Below are 17,840 nucleotides of genomic sequence, written 5' to 3'. Positions count from 1 at the left end.
GCGCTGCTCAGCCCTCCAGCAGAAAGCACTAAAAGCCCAGCTCCTGGTCCTGAGGTCCTGGGGCTCAGAAAGGATCCTTGAATATTTGAAGCCAGAGCAGCTTTACAGGAACCAGCTGTGCTGAAACCATGCACCTCGCTTTTTACACATGATGCAGGAATCTGCATTTGTGAAGCATTGTATGAGATGTGAGCACCCAACGGGAATGGAACAAGAAAAATTCAACCCTTATTGAGTGTAAGGAAATGCAAGCAGGGCGTCTGCTGATTGATTCAGCTTGTGACGGATGCTGTCATCATTGTCACTTACTTGATTTCCTTCTCTCCCCACACCTTTAAGCTCTGCAGCTCTACAGATTGCTCTCTGCTGTTTTTCTGGAGCGGAATGACACTTCATTTCCACAGGAGCCGCTCAGGCAAAGGGCTGCTTTACAGCGGGGGGTGGCTGATTCCCTCACATTTCCTCTCTCTTTGTTTCACGAGGGACAGAAGAGATGTGTAAGGGGTAAGTGCCAGGAGGCCCTTAGAGGCTGTTACCCATCGGTGTGCTCAGATCAGCATGAAAGCTGCAAAACATTGCAGGCTTCAGCAACGAGCCCAGGGTGAGACGCAGCTGCTTGCTCAGCGTGCTGGAAACGGGCAAGTAAGGTGAGATCTGAGCATAGAACAACACAGATCCGATTTCACATCACTGCCCAGGATGTCTTCTTCCCTAGCAAACAGGCTGGGAAGCTCTCCTTGGTTCCCTGCCACCATGGCTATCCCCGTTGGGAGAAACCAAGGGAGCCCTTCTGGAGAGTGTGCGCTCTTGGGTCTTACTGACAGCCCCAATGGCAGAAGGTCCTCAGAATGGTCCTCCCAGTGCCTGTGTGCCTTCTCCCACCTCAGGAGAGAATACCCACTGCAGCCAGCAGGAAGGATGCACGCAGTCCTGACCCTGCTGCCTTGCCCAGGAGGAGCCTCCTGAGCCCCACAGCAGCAGGGGGGCAGGCAACAGTGGGACCTTTCCCAGGGAGCCTTTCCCAGGCCATTTGAGGCAGCAACAATGACAAAAACAGCTCAGTCCCATTAAGTATGAGTCACACATCCTGTGACATCCTCTGTACCGTTCCTCTGGAGACTGAACTTTGGGAAGACTGAACCTTGGGAAACACCACCTAGCACCAGTTCCTGGTGTACCCATAGCCCCCAGAGCTGTTCCACCCAGCTGAACACTGCCCAGCAGATTACACTGCTTCCCTAGAGGGCTTGCTTGGGCCCCAAACGCAGAGCCCAGCTCCTGAGCTCATCTCACTGGGAGCTGTTTCATACACCATCATCCTGCTGGGGAAAGTCTGTACTAGAATAAGAAGACTGATGTGAGATAGCACCGGCGCTTACAGCCTGGGTTGGAGGGTTCTGAGATGTGCACCAAAACATTTCTGAGGTTCATCGTTGCTACCTGAGCAGCTTGCAGGGTACAGAACTGTTTTTTAGAAAATCTTCGGCTGTTCAGGATGAATGAGGCTATCAAAACAGTTTCAGTGCATACGGCACTCAGCCATTTGGAAAGGCTGAATGAAATCCAGTGGTGAGAAAAATCTTGATTTCACTTCCAGTTTAGCACTTTAAAGACTGGCATGGGACTACTCTACGTGAACATGATGGTATTAAACTCGTTGGCTTCGGTCCCTTTCCCAGCTCAACAAGTGATCGGTGGCTGTGGCCCCAGTTCTCTTGGCCGTGCCAGGCTTTGGGGTGACCACATGGCACTCAGGTGGCCGCTTTGCAGCAGGAAGATGTAAGGTCAGCCCCCTATTTCTGCAAGTCTGGGACCCAAACTGCTCTTCTCTTCCCTTCTGTGCCCAGGCATGGAGATCCAGACAGGGATGCCAGCTCCGGGCTGGTACCACGAACTGCTTCTGCCCAGCTCTTTCCCACACACAGCATCTCAGGCCACACGTGCCCTGGTTTGGAGAAGCTGCAGTGCGCCTACCCATGCCAAAGGCACATTCCAGCTCTGGCCTAGATGGGTGTGATTCACATTCAGAGCAGCTGAAGCCGTGCCAGCCTGTTCGGGGCTGGCCCTGCTCCTGCAGATCTGCTCCAGAGCGCTGTTCTCAGCCTGTCACTGCAATGAGCACGCAGGATATTGGGATAGGAGAGAGGAGATGGCTGCTCCAGCTCTCCAATTTACTGCATGTGACAAATGAGAGCATGTGGGGATACATATTTGTGTATTAGTTAAAGCCAAACACATGGAATAAGTGTACTCTAACCTAGAGTGCTAGTTTTTTTTTGTTTTTTTTTTTTTTTCCTAGAAACCGATGAGTTTTCTAGGCAAAACTTTTCTGATCATGTTCAAATGCATCACATCTGCTGTGCTCTCATCCTTTAGTACAGTCAGCTGGCATCCCAGTGCAAAGCTCTGTTTCTATAGGGTCGATCCACTATGAAGCTGTTTCCAATAGTTTAAAATTAGTTACAGATTTATAAACAATCACATATTTATGTGAGGAGAGGGATTTTAAAAAAATAAGCATTTAATAAGACACTAGGTATATGAACTGGCCATGTTTGAGGATTTTGTTCATTTTTATGGCGTTTCTGCCCATTTATTTTATGGGTTCTGAGGAGTGCAAGCTAAAAATGAGTGCTTATAAGAGGTTATAAAAGAACAGAATGGTCATATTTTTCATGGCAGTTTGAACAGGCTGAGAAAATAACAGCAGTGCTTTTTATTCGCATTTTAGCCAACAGTTTTCAGCCAAAGGTAGAAATAAAAACACACGCACCCCAGCCTCAGCTTGCTGAGCATTGCTTTTCCTTGCACTGGACTTCTCATCCTCTCCCAGACGTTACCCAAGCCCGAAACCCATGTTAGCTGACCCCTGTGTGGGTCAGGTGTTCCGACACCGCTGTGCAGATGCACGTGGCACTTCTATTCACCAGATTCAGGTTGGATATTGGGAAAAATCTCTCCTCAGAAAGAGTGATGATGCACAGGCACAGGCTGCCCAGGGAAGTGGGGGAGTCACCATCCCTTGGAAGTGTTCCAGAACCGTGGAGATGTGGCACTGAGGGACGTGGTCAGTGGGCATGGTGGGATGGGTTGTGGTTGGACTAGATGATCTTAGAGGTCTTTTCCAATCATCATGATCCGCCAATTCTATGATTTTCAGATCTTCAGCAGGCACCCTGATAATGAAGAAAACCCACATTTATTGGCCACCTGGGGACAAACATGCCAAGGTCTCTGTGATCCAGACACAGACATGCACAAACCCCACTGTCATCAAGGGCTGAGCTCCCAGGGATGCCAACGCTCAGGCTCCTCACATGCGGTGAGTCACGCATCTCACACGGCAAAGTGCCGAAAACAAGAGAAAACAATTCATTGTGAGCCTCCTGTTTGTAGTCAGGCCTGTCCGCTTGTTTGCAAACAGGGTTATCGGTACCACGAGGAGCCATTCCCCTGATGCGACTGGAAACAAAGGCTCCCTTTTCAGGCCTGTTTGTCCAAAGCAAAGAGGGATGCGGGAGGAGGTGAGGAAGGCAGGGGCGGGACATCCCCCAGCCAGGTCGCCCCTTGGGAGATGAGGTGCCCCTGGGCTAGGAGGGCTGAGGAGCAACAGCCCCATCTCAGCTTGTCCCACCAGCTGTCCCCTCCCACCATGCCTCGTCACAGCACCTGGTGGCACATAATATATTTTTCATAGTACGCCTGGAGACAGGGGGGAGGTTTTGCAGGCTTGTTTTTCCCAGGATAGCTCTAGAAAGCTGCTTCCTCCCTTTTAGGGCCCCACGTCTGCTCCATGTGGGCTGAGCAGGAGGTGGGCTCCAAACAGACCCAATGGAAATCCACCAATGGGTGCTTTAGACCATGCCTGGACACTTAATAATGTGAGAGAGACAGCAGTGAACATGACATTTAATTACAGGAAAGAAAAACGAAGTCTTTTGCCCTGCATTTGGCGCTCTCCCAGCACCCAGATTTAATTGTTAGGAGGGTATATTAGAAGGCAATGAAGGAGAAGATTGAAAACCCTGATTAAGCCAAGTTCCTGAAAATGCTGAATTTATTGAATTTTGCATGAGAATACACAGACTGGGCCGTGCTGAGGGCCGTGCCAGCAGCCTGCTGAGTGTTCAGGGGTCTGCATGTGTAGGGGGGCACAAAGCTCCGAGCCCTGCTCTCTTGGTGGGATTGCCAAGCCTTGCTGCAGCCCCAAAATGAAGCAGGTTGGGTTGGGTCTGCTGGGATAGATGCTCCTGAAGCATGGGCAGACCTTGGGGTGGGTGATGTCTGTGGCCACCACTTTCCCCAGGAGCTCAGTTTTCCAGAAAAAGGATCTTACAAGCAGGAGGAGGACCAAATTGTTATAGAGCCTGATAGTGATAAGACAAGGCAGCATGAGAGCCATCGGATTCTAGTGGAACAAGTTGCTTTTTTCCTTCCTTCCTTCCTTTTTCTTTTTCTTTTTTTTTTTTCTACACCACTAAATGCAATCCAGCTCGTGCTACACCTGCAGTAGCCTTAGATTTACTGCAGGGGGTAACCTTCGGCTGCTGATGCACTGCTCCTGCAGCAAGGCTGGTCGGAGCAGACCTCAGGAGGAAGCTCTGCTGGAGGAGCACCGGTGGTTACAGCATGCTCCTCATCTAACGAAAGTGAGCTGCTGGTTATCCTGGTTTCAGATAGCTTAAGAAAGCGATCCTTACATATATTATATAAGACAGAAAAGACAGAATAAGACAGAAAAAAATCTGGCGTTTGGGGTAGGGTAATTAAATGATTATTTTGCAGTAGAGTGCAGATTAGAGCATCTATTTATTGAGGACCTCAGCACACGACATCACCCTGGGCATGACCGCAGGAGCAGCCTGCTGTCCCCACCTCCCCGCTCTGTCACGCTCCCCGGGCTCGGCCACAACCCCACAGAACATGGCAGCATGGGCACAACCCCAGGCACATGCTGGGATCTGCTGGGGGCCTTACCACACAGCACACAGTACACCCCCCCCCCCCCCCCCATTTTTCTCATCTTACTTACCGAGATCAGAGCAACAGAGCAGCGCCCAGAGCCCACAGATGCCAGCAGCAACTTAAGAAAAGCTGCTTTTATTCTATGTAAGCAACCAAAGACCTTGAACCCTTATCTGACACATCACAAGGACAACAAAGAAAGGTGCTTGAACGCTGGCCAAACCATAGGCTTTTTCTGCTCCATAAAGCACACGGGTTGCAAGATCAGCCTGTCTTTGCGTGAGCCGCATGAAACTCTGGGAAGTTCCATTGCTCACGCAAAATCCCACCCCTGGAGCTGTACAGAACTCACCATCACAACCTGCCCTGTCCCATTGCCATGCCATTTATAAGGAAGGAGCCCAAGACCTTGCCCAAGTGCCACAACCCCCCCGCATGCCCTAGCACCGCTCCTTAGGGTCACAGGATGGGTCAGGGAGCGGAGCCGACCTTTATGCCATGCAGCAACTGGGCTCGGGTGTTTCTCAGCTCGCTATTTATACCGGGTTCCTGTTTATAGCTCTTTTGGTTTTGTCACACATTTTGTCTCCCCTTTACATAACCTTTTCAGCTCTCTTGTGTTTCTGTTTTCTGGGCTGGAGGCACAGCAGGAAGCAAAGAAAGCCACGGAGCGCGGGCAATACCTGGGAGCATGAGCCCATGGCTAAATTCAGGGCACAACGCAGCATTGCAATACAGCCTCTCACTAAAATGCATACACAGAAGCACCGGGGAATTCTGGCAGGGATAACCACGCTGTAATCCCTCAGCCATTCGCTAACCCACAAAAAGACAAACGAACAGGCAAATCTGATCAGACAGCAACGATAATTTCAGTGGCAAAAGCAATGGAGAGCTGCATAAAACGATGTTAGTGCAGAACGCTGCAGGTAAAAGACATTGCCACCTGGATCGTGGACATCTTTACATACAGCAAATTACTTTCTCATCTCCGTGCAGAAGACAGCTACTGATTTAGGAAAAGAAACATCCAAATGAGGAGCCCTGCTGTGAGCTCTCTGTGGTCCAACCTCCTGATTATACTCGGATTTGAAAATTTCATTAGAAAACAATTACAGAGAAACCGGAAATATCACAGAGGCTTAATCAACAGACCCGGGGGATTTCTTGGCAGCAGAGCAGCCCCAGGCACTGCTAGGAGATTTCTGAGTGCGTTTTTATGAAATGAAAGGGGAAGAAAGATTTCTTCTAAGCAGCACTTCACAGCAAAAGGGCTTTTGACTGATAAATCAATCTTCTTTTTCAAACACGAAGCAAGCAGATTTCCTGTTCCAGCGCGGAGGATGGAGCCCACAGGTGCTGCTGGAGCTGCCTGCAACCTCCTCCACCACTGGGAGGAGCCCCCCAAAGCGCTGGCCCTTCCCTCACCCCCCTTTGTTATTTCTGCAAACCCTCTGGCAGCCAAGAGCTGAGAGAACGAACAAATGGGAATAAAAATAAGCCCTCAAAGATATGCAAAGCATTCTCTATTTTTTTTTTTTAATCCTCCTGCTTGGCCATGTATCCATCACATTTTACTATTGTCATGGCAGAGGGGTTTAGAAAGCAACAGCAGCCCAAATGCAGCCCTGGGGTGAGCACGACGACACATGGACCTGCTTCTAAGAGGGAGAGCCATAGTGCTTTGCCTTTTCCCAGACCCCGGCACCTCATCCTCTGTCCAGCTACGAGGTCGGGGTAATTTCAGTCCGCACAGCTGGATCCCTCGTGGGCTGCACATGGTCACACGCCCCAGAAAAAACAAACAGGTGCTACATCAAATGTAGCGAACACAAGCAGTTTAGGCCCGGTGATGGAGCTGGTCATTTTGGGGCCACAGAGCCCTGCTCACATCCCTGCTATAAAAGCCTTGGGGTTAAAAATGATGGGTTTGGTGAAAAGCATCTTCAGGGCGCGGTGGGAAGATTTCTCTCTTCCTGGCTTTGCAGTGCCTCCGTGCCACAAAACCTCATCTAAGAAAAGCGGACCCACACATCCCTGACAAATACAGGGCGCTGTGGAAAGCAGGGGTCTGTGAGCACACGGCTCACACTGCAGACCTCCATACCCTGCGGCATCAGCGTCCCTGGAGGCCCCAGCAGCCCGATAACCACAAGTTTCATCTGAGCCAATTATAGCGCATTATAAATAGAGGATCCTGCTTGTTTGGGAAGCGGCAAGAAGCAGGCGGTGGGTTCTGCTGCTGCAAATAGCGCCTGGATCTGGTGCGGGGAGGCTGGCTTCAGGCAGGGAGAACAGTAGTGAAAGGGAGAAGGTCCCTGGCCAGGAGCAGGCGTGGGCATCAGCAGGGCCCTGCTCACTGCTGCTGGAAGCACTGCAGGGGAGGGCTCGGCCTAGGGCTGCCTTGAGCCTTTCAAATCAGCACATTTGAATAATCACAGATATACAAACAGATGCGATGGTTTTAGGCAGGTTCATGGTATACAATGCAGAAAGCAAGCAACTTCTTAGTTCATTCCCTACAGCTCTATTCCCAGGGAACCAGAGGGCCATAGATTCACCCTGAGTTCAATCAAGCACCCACTTGGAGCAATTCCCCACAGGGAAGGCATCTTCATTGCAAAATACTGTATCCTTTTTCTAACCTTTTAATATTATTTCTTTTTTTTTTTTCAGGTGCAGAGAGAGAAATGCCCAGTGCAATGTCAGCAGGCAGCACCACACGCCACAGGTGCTCTTTCCAAAAGCAGAGCACCAAATGCCAGCAAAGTACCGGCTGGGTGCTGCCAAGGTAGCAGAGACAGGCTGCATTCGGGGCAAGGGAGGCAGGAGCTTGACCACCACCCCCCCAACCCTTGGCTTTAGCTGTGCCAAGGCCGGGCTGCTCTATCATTACGATAAGGGTAATCCTGTTAGGCAAACACATCAAACAAATAGTCATTCATGATTGCAGACTTTGTCTAGGCAAATGTAACCCCAGGATAAAAATGTGCTGAGCGCACAGTCCTCTGGCACAGACAGGCCAGGGTCCCTTGTGCCCCAAGATCCTGTGCAGGGCTGATGGAAGCTCAGGGCAAGGCCTGGAAGTGCCCCAGAGCCGCTCCAGAACACACTCGCCCTCCTTCCCCTTTGCTCCTCGCGCAGAAGAGGACAGATGACTCTTATGTCAGGCTGTTTTGATTCTATATTTATGTCCTGCCTTAGGCTCACAATGTTCAGCTCAGATGCAATCCAGTCTGGTCGTATTAATACAGCTGGGACAATATTTTTAACAAGCAGCATCGAGCTGAAGGCCACTGCCATCAGTGGACGCCAGGAGCCCACTGACCCTGCTCCCTCTCACAACAGAGCTCCCCAAAAGCCCCTTTGGTCTTCTAAGGGACAGGCACACTTTTAAGTTCCCTCCTGTATCAGACCGGATTAAATTCAATCTTTGCTGTGGTTCTGTGCTGGTTTCAGAAAGGATGAACGTGGCTCACTTATCACAGGTAAGAAAATCAAGGTTCAGTAAGGGGTAGTCACTAACCCAGCCAAAAAGGACACCCGTGGCCTGTGAGCACCTCTGAGGGCCTGAGATTGCAGATAGACATGAAGGACCCTCTCCTCCTGAGGCTGGCTTAAAAAAAATGAATTTCAAAACCTTAAACTTGGGTTCTGACGAAGAACCCCCATCCAGCCAGGCTGATGTCTGGGAGCAGCCTGCCCTTGTGGCACGGCCCTCACCCCAGGGCTGGGAGAGCTGTGCCCTGCCCAGAACAGGAGGCTTTGAGCTGTGCTCGGGTGCCCAAGTGTTCCTGGGATGCAGGTTTTTGGAAGGGCATCGCATCAGCTCAGTGGCAGCCAGGAAATGAAGGTAATAAGAGAAGGCTTGCTCACCGTGCTGATCCCAACACAGATTTTCTTTCACACTGTGGGTCAGGAAGGAGCTGACCCCATCCTACTGAAGAGAAAGCAACTGGACCAGGGTTACAGGGCTTCGGGCCCTGTAGCAATGACTCACGTGGAGCCGAGCCGGGAAGCAGAGAGGCACACAGGAGTGAGGAGGAGACTGTAGGCTGAGGGAGGGAGCCGTGGTTGTTGCTTTCAGCAGGGGGCTCAGGGCCAGCAGCGGGGCCATGGTGCCCACAGCCATGACACAAACATGGGCCGCCAGGAGGAGCAGCATGTTCTGCAGAGGGGATGCCGCTGGGAGGTCATCGATGCACCCGCAGTGGGAGGGGGCCATACTGCGCGAGCATTGCAGCCCAGCAACTGCTCGCCGACCCCTCGCCCGCTACTTCCCCCTCAAGATGTTTAAGTTCAGCTAAGCAGGACACTGGGTTTCCGCCCGAGTTGTTGACAAAACCTCCAGAGGCTTAAAGCAAACCTGCGGCTCGGCTGCTCCAGCGCTGCGGCCTGGGGGCTGTGTCCAAACGCTGCTGAACTTTGGTCCTCAGCCCGGTTGCAATAGGGGAAACCGGTAAATGTTCAGCACCAGACTAGCTCAACAAGCCCAACACCGGCATCGTTCAGCCCGTTCAGAACTGAGGGATGCATTAATCGCCCTTTTTTTTATCTCCTGCTCAAGAACAATGCTAAACATTAACTATGTTCAACACCATCGTTCACATTGGCTATTTTGATACTGCCCTTAATGCCACCCACAGTCGTGCCCATTAAGTCACTGGCCAGTATGTTCTTCATAAAAACCACAGGTAACGCACGACGCCCGTTGCAGAGCTTTCCCCTTTGTGCCACGTGGGTCTCGGGGCAGTGAGCGGCCTCGAGCTGCCCAGTGGCTGGAGAAACTGGAGGCTCGATGTGCTGGGGGAGGGCGAAGGAGAAGGAGCTGCAAGAGGACGTGTCAGAGGGCCATGCAACGCCACGGCGGCGCCGATGGGGTCATCTCCATCGTGTGCCAAGGAACCCGTGATAAGCCCTCTCATAGCCAGATAAGCAATAACATCAGTTACTTAATTCAAAGTGATTAAACCCAGGCGGGACTGCAAACAAACAAACCGCGTCTGCCGGTCCGCACATAAAATACACATCGTCATCAAACTCAAACCGTCCTGGGACATCACGTTCTGCCGCCGCAGGCTGTGTCACCTTTCCTCCGACACAGCGTGGTGCCCGAAGGGGCTGCAGTTGCCACGGGCGGGGCCGTGCTCTGCACGGACGCGGCGAGCACACCTGGGCACCGGGAGCCACCTGCGAGGCCGCAGCGCTCGGAGCGCCCCGACCCCCGGCTCGCACGCCCCGCCCCCCCCCCCCCCCCCCCCGCGCTCCGCGCGGCCTCCCAAGTTTCTTGGAACTTTGCCTCCCGTGACGCACGCGGTGGTGCAGGGCCCCGTCCTCCCCCCGCAGCCAATGGGCGCTCGGGGGGCCGGGGCGGCCGCCAATCGGCGGCGGATGGACAGTTCCCGGGTCCTGACCGACCTTCGCCTCCCGGGGCGGGGGGTGGGGATAAAAGGCCCCGGCGGCGCCGCGCCGCGCTTCGGCCCCTCCGCAACGCGCCGGCACGGAGCTCAGCGGCGAGGTGAGTGCGGCACGGAGCCGGGAACCGGCAGCGGGAGGGGGTCCCGAGCAAGCGGGGTTCGGAGGGAGGGAGGGAAGGAGACAAGCTGAGAAGACACCGGGTTCCCGAGCACCGGGGACGCGGGGAGTTCTGCTCTCCGGGGTGCAGACAGGCGGCCCCGGCTGCACGGCTCCTCACGGCTCCTCACGGCGCTCCGCTTCCGCAGGTCGGTGCCGATGCGGTCTCCGCTCGCCGGGACGAGAGGAAGCCCCCCGCCATGCCCTGGAGCGTGCGGTGGGTCGGCGGCCTCGGCGCCCAGTCGCAGAAGCAGTGCAAGAAATCCTCCTTCGCCTTCTACCAAGCGGTGCGCGACCTGCTGCCCGTCTGGTTCCTGGAGGACATGCGGACCATGGAGGTCTTCCACTGGGAGGACGGGGGCAAGGTGAGCCTCTACTCGCCCTCCGAGGCGCTGCTCTACGCCCTGGTGCACGACCACCAGCCCTACGCCCAGCACCTGCTCGCTAAGTTCCCGCAGAGCGCGCTGGCCGTGCCCAGCCAGAGCTTCAGCTGCTGCCAGGCCTCGGCCCCACACCTGGCCATGGCCGTCCGCTACAACCGCGTCCGCATCCTCTTCCGCATCCTCAAGGCCGTGCAGGCCTTCCCGCCGGCCGAGCGGGCCGCCCACCTGGACCGCCGGGGCTGCAGCCGCGTGGAGGGCGGCAAGACGGCCCTGCACCTGGCCTGCGAGATGGTGCGGCCCGAGTGCCTGCTGCTGCTGCTGGGGCACGGCGCGTCGCCCTGCCTGCGCGACGGCCTGGGGAACACCCCCCTGGACACCCTGCTGCAGCAGGTAGGCCGAGCGCCGGCGGCCAACGTGCGCGCCAAGCTGCTCTGCCTCGACTGCCTCTTCCTCTTCGTGCCTCAGGACCTGCGGTTCGCTATGAAGCAACAGCTGCTGGACGAGCGGCAGCAGTGGCAGGACTTGCTGGGGGAGAGCCGGTTCCGGTGCCTGGTAGGCCTGGCTCCCCCGTCGCTGTTTGTCGGAGCGATGCGTGTCTTGATCAGGACCATTGCACCCGAGCACTTCCCGGAGGCTCTGGACGATCTGCCTCTGCCGCATTTCCTAAAGCCTTTGGACTTGAAGCTGGAGAGCTAGAGGGGGCCTCCTGCCCACCTGGCAGAAAGACTCGTGCTGGAAATGTCCCGGTGCGAGAAGCTGCCCCTGAGGCAGCCAAACACCTGTTTTAATTGGAACTGTCTTTTTTAAAACAATTGTATCTGGCACTTTACAATATATTTTATTTAAAGATCCTTGTGGTGAGGTGAGGTCTATTCCGCGTTTTATAAAAACATTACACGGCCTGTACAAATGGATATGGGGGAGAATATATTTGTAAATATCTCTAAATAAACCAGCAACAGATACGATCCAAAGTATCAATCAAGCAGCTGAAAACTCCGAAATGGCATGTGCCTGCCGAGAGCGCACGGGGGGAGTATCTGCTCGTTAGGAGTTCCCTGTTACATAAGCTGAGCAGTCCTGGAACAGGATGACTCCTTTTTAGCAGCTCTCCTAATACATCTTGGCAGGGATGTAGGCTTTTTTTAAAGGCACAGATGAAAACTTCCTAATCTTGTACACAAAACCAGAGAGAAGACATTACTATTAAAACCTCCTTAAACAAGGCTGGCAGGGATATGCAGCTGAGCCAATTGTATCTTGAAACAGGCACAAACAGCAGTTGGCTTCCTCGCAATGTTCTTTCTGTTCCTTGGGGAGAGCCATGCTGAGGGCAGGAGCAGAGCAAAGCTGGCCAGAGCTGTTCCTGCCCCCGCAGGAGCCAGGACCAGAGAGCCCTCTGTGCCTGCTGCAGGGCAAGGTGCCATCGCTTCAGGGCAATGAGGAGGCTGGCAAGGGGCATGCAAGAGAGCCGACTTCTGCCTGCCTTCCCTCTGCTTCTCAGAGGGATTTACTTGGATGTGGCAATCTGGCAGCTTTTCATGTGGATTACAGCTCCCACTGCCCATCCCCAGGAAGAGGTAATGGCTTTGGTTCAGATATCCCTTATGAGATGCTCCAAGGCACATAAAACATCCTCACAGCTGCTCCAGATGGAAAACCCCTCTAGGGGCAAGGTCCTGCTGCAAAACTTATGTCCTGAGCAAAGGGTGCAGCATTAAGTTCTTTGTTCTGTAACCTTTACTCTGCACAATCCTAGGCAGCTGCGCTGCTTGGCTCCTGTAAAACTGGCACTGCCCCTGCCTGCCCCGTGGGAGTGAGCTGTGCTGGCTCCACCACTTCCATGATGGAAATCTCCTAGGCCCCCAAGCTGCAGCACTGCCTCTATTGTTGGAAGGCAGCAGTGAAACCGTAGGGTTTTGTTTTGATGATTCAAGTTATAGCCAGGGAGCGATTTGGCACTTGAACTATTTTAGCACTGTAGTTCCCCTCAGGATCATCACAGAACTGATGCATTGAGAGCCATGTTCAAGACATAAATTCCTTTATTCACAAATTCATCTTGGTTAGAAAAAAAAAAAAATATCACAGAATGAGGCACTATAAGTTATTTTTTCTTCAGCAGATGAGCGGTATTTCATCTTAAAAAAAATCTCCATCCTGCACACCCAATAAAAGACTAGCCATGCTTCTGAATTTTGAGATGTAATGAAGAAGATTGCTACTCTTAAACTGATGGCACTGAAAATGTTTCCTAGAAGAGCAAATGTTCCTTGGGGAACCAGGAAATTCAGGCCCCATGTTGGAAAGCATGCAACAGTTCTAACTATTCTCTTTTCAGCTAACTTGCTGGTGATAAAAAATACAGAAATCCAAAGAACTTATCCCTCTCTTAGCAGCTTAATGAAAAAAAATCTATGTTGTTAGGTTTTTCATCTGAGTACATTTTCTCCAGTGCTTTTGGAATAATGCTGTGGAACTATCTTCCAGAACCAATGAAAAGTGCAGCAATCAGAGCAAACTTGCACATGGGAAGTGTCTGGAGGTCAGGGAGCAGGCAGAGATGGGCTGGGAAAGGTTTACCAACCTTGCTGACAAAGGCATCATGAGATGCACCAACAAGGAGTTGGTTAGCTGAACTGAGCGCTGGAAGATGCTCTGGATTCTTAGCCAGGAGGTTAATTACATATTAGAAAAGCATGGCAGTGGGGCAGGACGTGGCCTTACCACCACCTGGATTCTATTCAAAAAATCCTCTTGCGCAAGCAATGTAGAACAGGCCCCACCTGTACTCACAGTGAGCCCGTCGATGGAACAACTCAAGGCCTCCTGCCCCTGTGACTCCCTGCATCCCTGCCACTAGCTTTCAGGTAATTCACTTCAGTAGACTAATTTACTTAAGCAAATAGAAAGGGTTCCCCCCTCACTATGGTGTGATGGTCCAAAGTCAGCTAATTGCTGTGCCCCTCCTGTTATTCTTGGACAGAAGTCAAACCTGTCGCTGCCTTGCTGAGCCCATGCCGGGATTACTCTGCTGAAGGTCACTGATGGACCTCACCACGTGTGCCTTGCCAGTGTGTCTGGTATGCTTCGTCTAGCAATGTGGGCAAACCACACCGGTGACTGCACAGATCACTCACCCGGCTGGGTCCAGGCTTGTTTTCAAACAGTCACAGCTTGGAAAAAGGCTGGGGCTTCTCAGCTTTGGAAACAGAAGTCCTCTGTTTAGCCACAGAGCAAGCAATAGAGGCAACAGCTCTCCTCGCAGCGACTTGCCAGCACGCCTGTCCTACAGCACCAGGCCCCCAGGGTCAGGCTCCACAGCCCATTCTGTTCTTTGTCTCTTGGCAATTTTGCTGTCAGCCTTTGTCAATTACTGCCAGTTGCAACACCACTGTCAAGCTTAATAAAGCAAACTGGGACAGTCGTTACATCTCTGCAGAAGGGCACTGCCAGTGCTAGTCAGAGAGCTGGCCACAAAGTGTGGGTAAGGAGATACACCAGGTTCTAACACTGCAAAAGCCCACGGGTAAGGACAAACTCTTCTGTGTGACCTCACAGGTCACATCTAGGCACACAAGGCATCTTGCTCATCTGTGGGAAATGCTTTCAAATGCATACACAGCTGTATAGAGAGCCAGCATTCCTGAAAAGCTTAGTTATAGTCAGTTCATCTGAAAAGCTCTCTATCATGAAACGAGGAAAGATAATAAATAATTCCCATGTGTTGCACTTTCAAGAAAAAAGAATATTTCTCTGCTACCCACCTTTTAGTACAAACTGATTCTATTTGCTAAGACGGCCTGAAACAGTTTGATTCTGAAAGCAAGGGGAGAGAAGCAGTGCTTTACTTTTGCTTTTTTCCTCTTTGCTATCAACTCCTCTGTGCAGCTCCTTTAAATATTTCAGGAGTCACAACATTTAGCCTGCCCAGCACCTGCCGAAGGAGCTCAAGTCTGTTTTGATCGTGTGTAACTCAGTTAAAAGGCGGATTTAGTATCTTCGACAGTCTTCTTTTACCCAAAATATTAAGAACTTAAACTGATGCAAACACAAAACTAGGCGGCTTAAATAGTTTAAAAATCCCCTTACTGTAACATTTGCCTCAATCCTACTCGCTGATGTACTGTTCTGCCATAAAAGCAGGATCGTACCATAGGCTGGTAGGAGCATTGCCAGAGGCAGGCACCTTCCATTCAGCAGAAGATGCAGGTGTTACACACCTGAAAATCACCTCCCTCACGAAGATGCACAGATATGGAATATCACACCCAACACCAGCTTAACACAGCGCTGCACAATGAAAACAGGCTGCAAAGAGATGAGCGTTTCAGACAGCTTCAGAGAGAAAGGGGGCTGTTAATGAACAGGCTCCTCCGTGTGGACAATTCCTGCAAACTGAACCAGGCAGGCATCGAGTTAAGGAGAACAGGAAGCTGATCAGAGATAGATGCAGGCAGAGGCCATGGCTACGGCAGGGCTGCAGTTACAGACTGCTTTGAAAATGAAGCTGAAAATAGGAAGGATGAAGGTCCAGTACAAAGGCATGTAAAGACAGCTACAAGAAATGGCGCAGGGTGCCAGGTTTGTTTCCTAATCCTTGTTTGCGCTATGTCTAGCATTCAAGTTGTACGGGTTTTTGACTTGCAATGTAACAGATCTATTTACATCAGCAGATTATTAGGCATTGCATCACCCATCTTCAGATCAATACCCCTGACTACACAAACAAGGCACCCAAGCCATGTGCTTAATATTTAAACTGTAAATCCTGACAGACCAACTATCCTAACACCTTTGTTAGTGGCAGTATTTCCATCACTGGTTGGTGCCAGAAGCTCTCTGAGGTTGATCACCAAGAATTCCCCATCTGGCACCAGTGGTCTCTCCTCCACCTTTGTGTGTGAAAAAGAAACTCAGCCTGCTCCGTGCCCAGACCACATCAAACCATCCTTTACTGTCGAACACACAAATCACATCTACAGTTTTGTAAGGCTGCAGCTTGCACTGGTTTATTCCTGCTCCTTCCACTGAGCAGGTACACATACACGAGTAGCACAAGAACGGAAGGAGCAGGGCTCTCTTGCAAAACACGTTTCATCAGTCACAGCAGGAAAGAGAAGTACAACAGTTTGCAAATGAGGAAACGAAAAAAAAAAAAACCCACTCAAAAAAAAACCAAACCCAGAACAACAGACATTGTTCACTGCTACAAAAAGAAATTCAACTGGAATAAAAAAGGTTCCTTCTTCCCTTCATGGCCTCTGAAAGGACTGATAGCTCTTTGCTACCAGTTGATAAATGGAAAGTTCTCATAAATCAACAAAGCAAATCTTCAAGAACCTCAGATGATGACAGATTGGTCACATTTACAGATTATTGCTAAAGTCTGTGGATTGTGATCCCTGTACTACAAGTCCAGTACAGTCTAAGACATGCCTTCCCCTTCAGGAGAAGAATTTTAGCCCCAAAATTTGGGCCTGATGCAACTCACCCTGAGTCACGGTGAAATACCTCCATAGCTGGGACATAGGGCAGGACCATGGGCCCGCCTGCCCTTCCCTGCACACCCTATCCAGGGCCAACATGAGGGCAGGAAGCCCCACGGATCCCAGCCAAGCCTTCCCTTAGGCTCCCCTGCTAAAAGCAATGGAAAGATGCCAAAGCTTCCTTGAGGAAGAGAGGCCATTACTTCTAGGCAGAAAGCACTTGGCTGCATGTCTCTGCCAGGACAAGCAGCAGCTTCCAGCTCTGGGGATAACACCAGGGAGCCACTGGGCTCTGTTTCTGCCCCAGCTCAACTCCTGCAGCTCAGTGGCTCCAATGGCAAAGTGCCCATCTTCCCATCTCTTCTCACACACCGGCGACCAGGCAGCATCCTCAGACCCTGGTCCAATTTGGAAGACTGGGTATGTCCATGCTATCTCTGTTTGCACAGCTCCCCTGTCCACAACTGTCCCTCTGCCCCTTCGTTCCAACCATGGTAGTAATTACTGTTTTGATGTAGGGGTGTTCTTTTGGCATCTTGCTGTTAACTCTTTCAATAGTGCAAATTACAGTAAACACGTTAGAGCGTTTCACATTTATATTTTTAAAGCAGTGTCAAGTGTTCAAAGCAGCATTTTAGAACAAAGCCTTAAATTATAATTTGTAACTCACTGTAAGCGAGAGAATCGAGGCCCTTGAGCAGCCGAGTTCTGAACGTCCTTTCCTACAAAACCATCTGCTAGCGCTCCCATGCTTTCTCCCACTCCTGTAACAAGGAAAGCTATGAGTTAGTGACTCAAAGAGACAAGGCAGAGGGATGCAAAAGCTCAAACTTATTTCAGTCCTTTGTTAATGAGTGCAAAGCCAGGACTACAGACAAAATGGTCTTGAGCTAGTAATGGACGTGACGTGAGGGACTGCTTATCCTAGGGCTGGGAAGCTGCCGCATCTGTGAGGAGATGGGACGGATGCAAACATTTGCAGGCTTGCCCAGCAGGAGGGATGCTAGGACCTTAGGGACCACAGGGCTAAGGAAAACTACTGACAACACCACAGGGCTTCACCGGACAGCGGGGAACTGGGGAGATGAGATGTATAGACAGATCTCTGCCAGTGATCCCCGCAGCAAACACTTGGCCCCAGCAGTGTGACAAGAGCCATCACCGAGCTCCAGTGCTGGAGAGGGAAAAACACCAGTAGGAAAAAAGCAGCACTCTGTCAGGTGTGACTTCTTCAGATGCCCACGGTTTGACTCAGCAGCAGCACTGGGGATGTGGTTACACCAAGAACGCCTGGGCAGAAAAACACCCTCTGAGACAGACCTGAGGTAAGCAGTTGCTGGGAGGCAAGACCAGTGAGTCACTCGCTGATTCACTCGTTGGATAGAATATTTCAAGGACAGAACCTCAGCTGTGGTTGTGCATGTATTGC

The 17,840-nt window shown here is 51.6% G+C and overlaps 1 protein-coding gene and 1 long non-coding RNA gene across 2 annotated transcripts; one reads left to right on the top strand and one right to left on the bottom strand.

Moving 5' to 3' along the window:
* On the bottom strand, positions 2,694–7,894 carry LOC110402024. The gene is made up of 2 exons (XR_002440828.1): positions 5,033–7,894; positions 2,694–3,176 (listed from the first exon to the last, which is right to left on the bottom strand). It is a non-coding gene; the product is annotated as an uncharacterized LOC110402024 (long non-coding RNA).
* ANKRD9 (ankyrin repeat domain 9) lies at positions 10,268–11,890 on the top strand. Its single transcript, XM_021401243.1, has 2 exons — positions 10,268–10,483; positions 10,689–11,890. The coding sequence occupies exon 2, from the start codon at positions 10,740–10,742 to the stop codon at positions 11,616–11,618; it is 879 nt and encodes a 292-aa protein (XP_021256918.1). The 5' UTR covers positions 10,268–10,483; positions 10,689–10,739; the 3' UTR covers positions 11,619–11,890.

This window comes from Numida meleagris, chromosome 6 (assembly GCF_002078875.1).
Source record: "Numida meleagris isolate 19003 breed g44 Domestic line chromosome 6, NumMel1.0, whole genome shotgun sequence".
Classification (NCBI taxonomy): domain Eukaryota; kingdom Metazoa; phylum Chordata; class Aves; order Galliformes; family Numididae; genus Numida; species Numida meleagris.
Note: the sequence above shows the minus strand (reverse complement) of the source record. Positions and strands in the feature narration are given on the sequence as shown.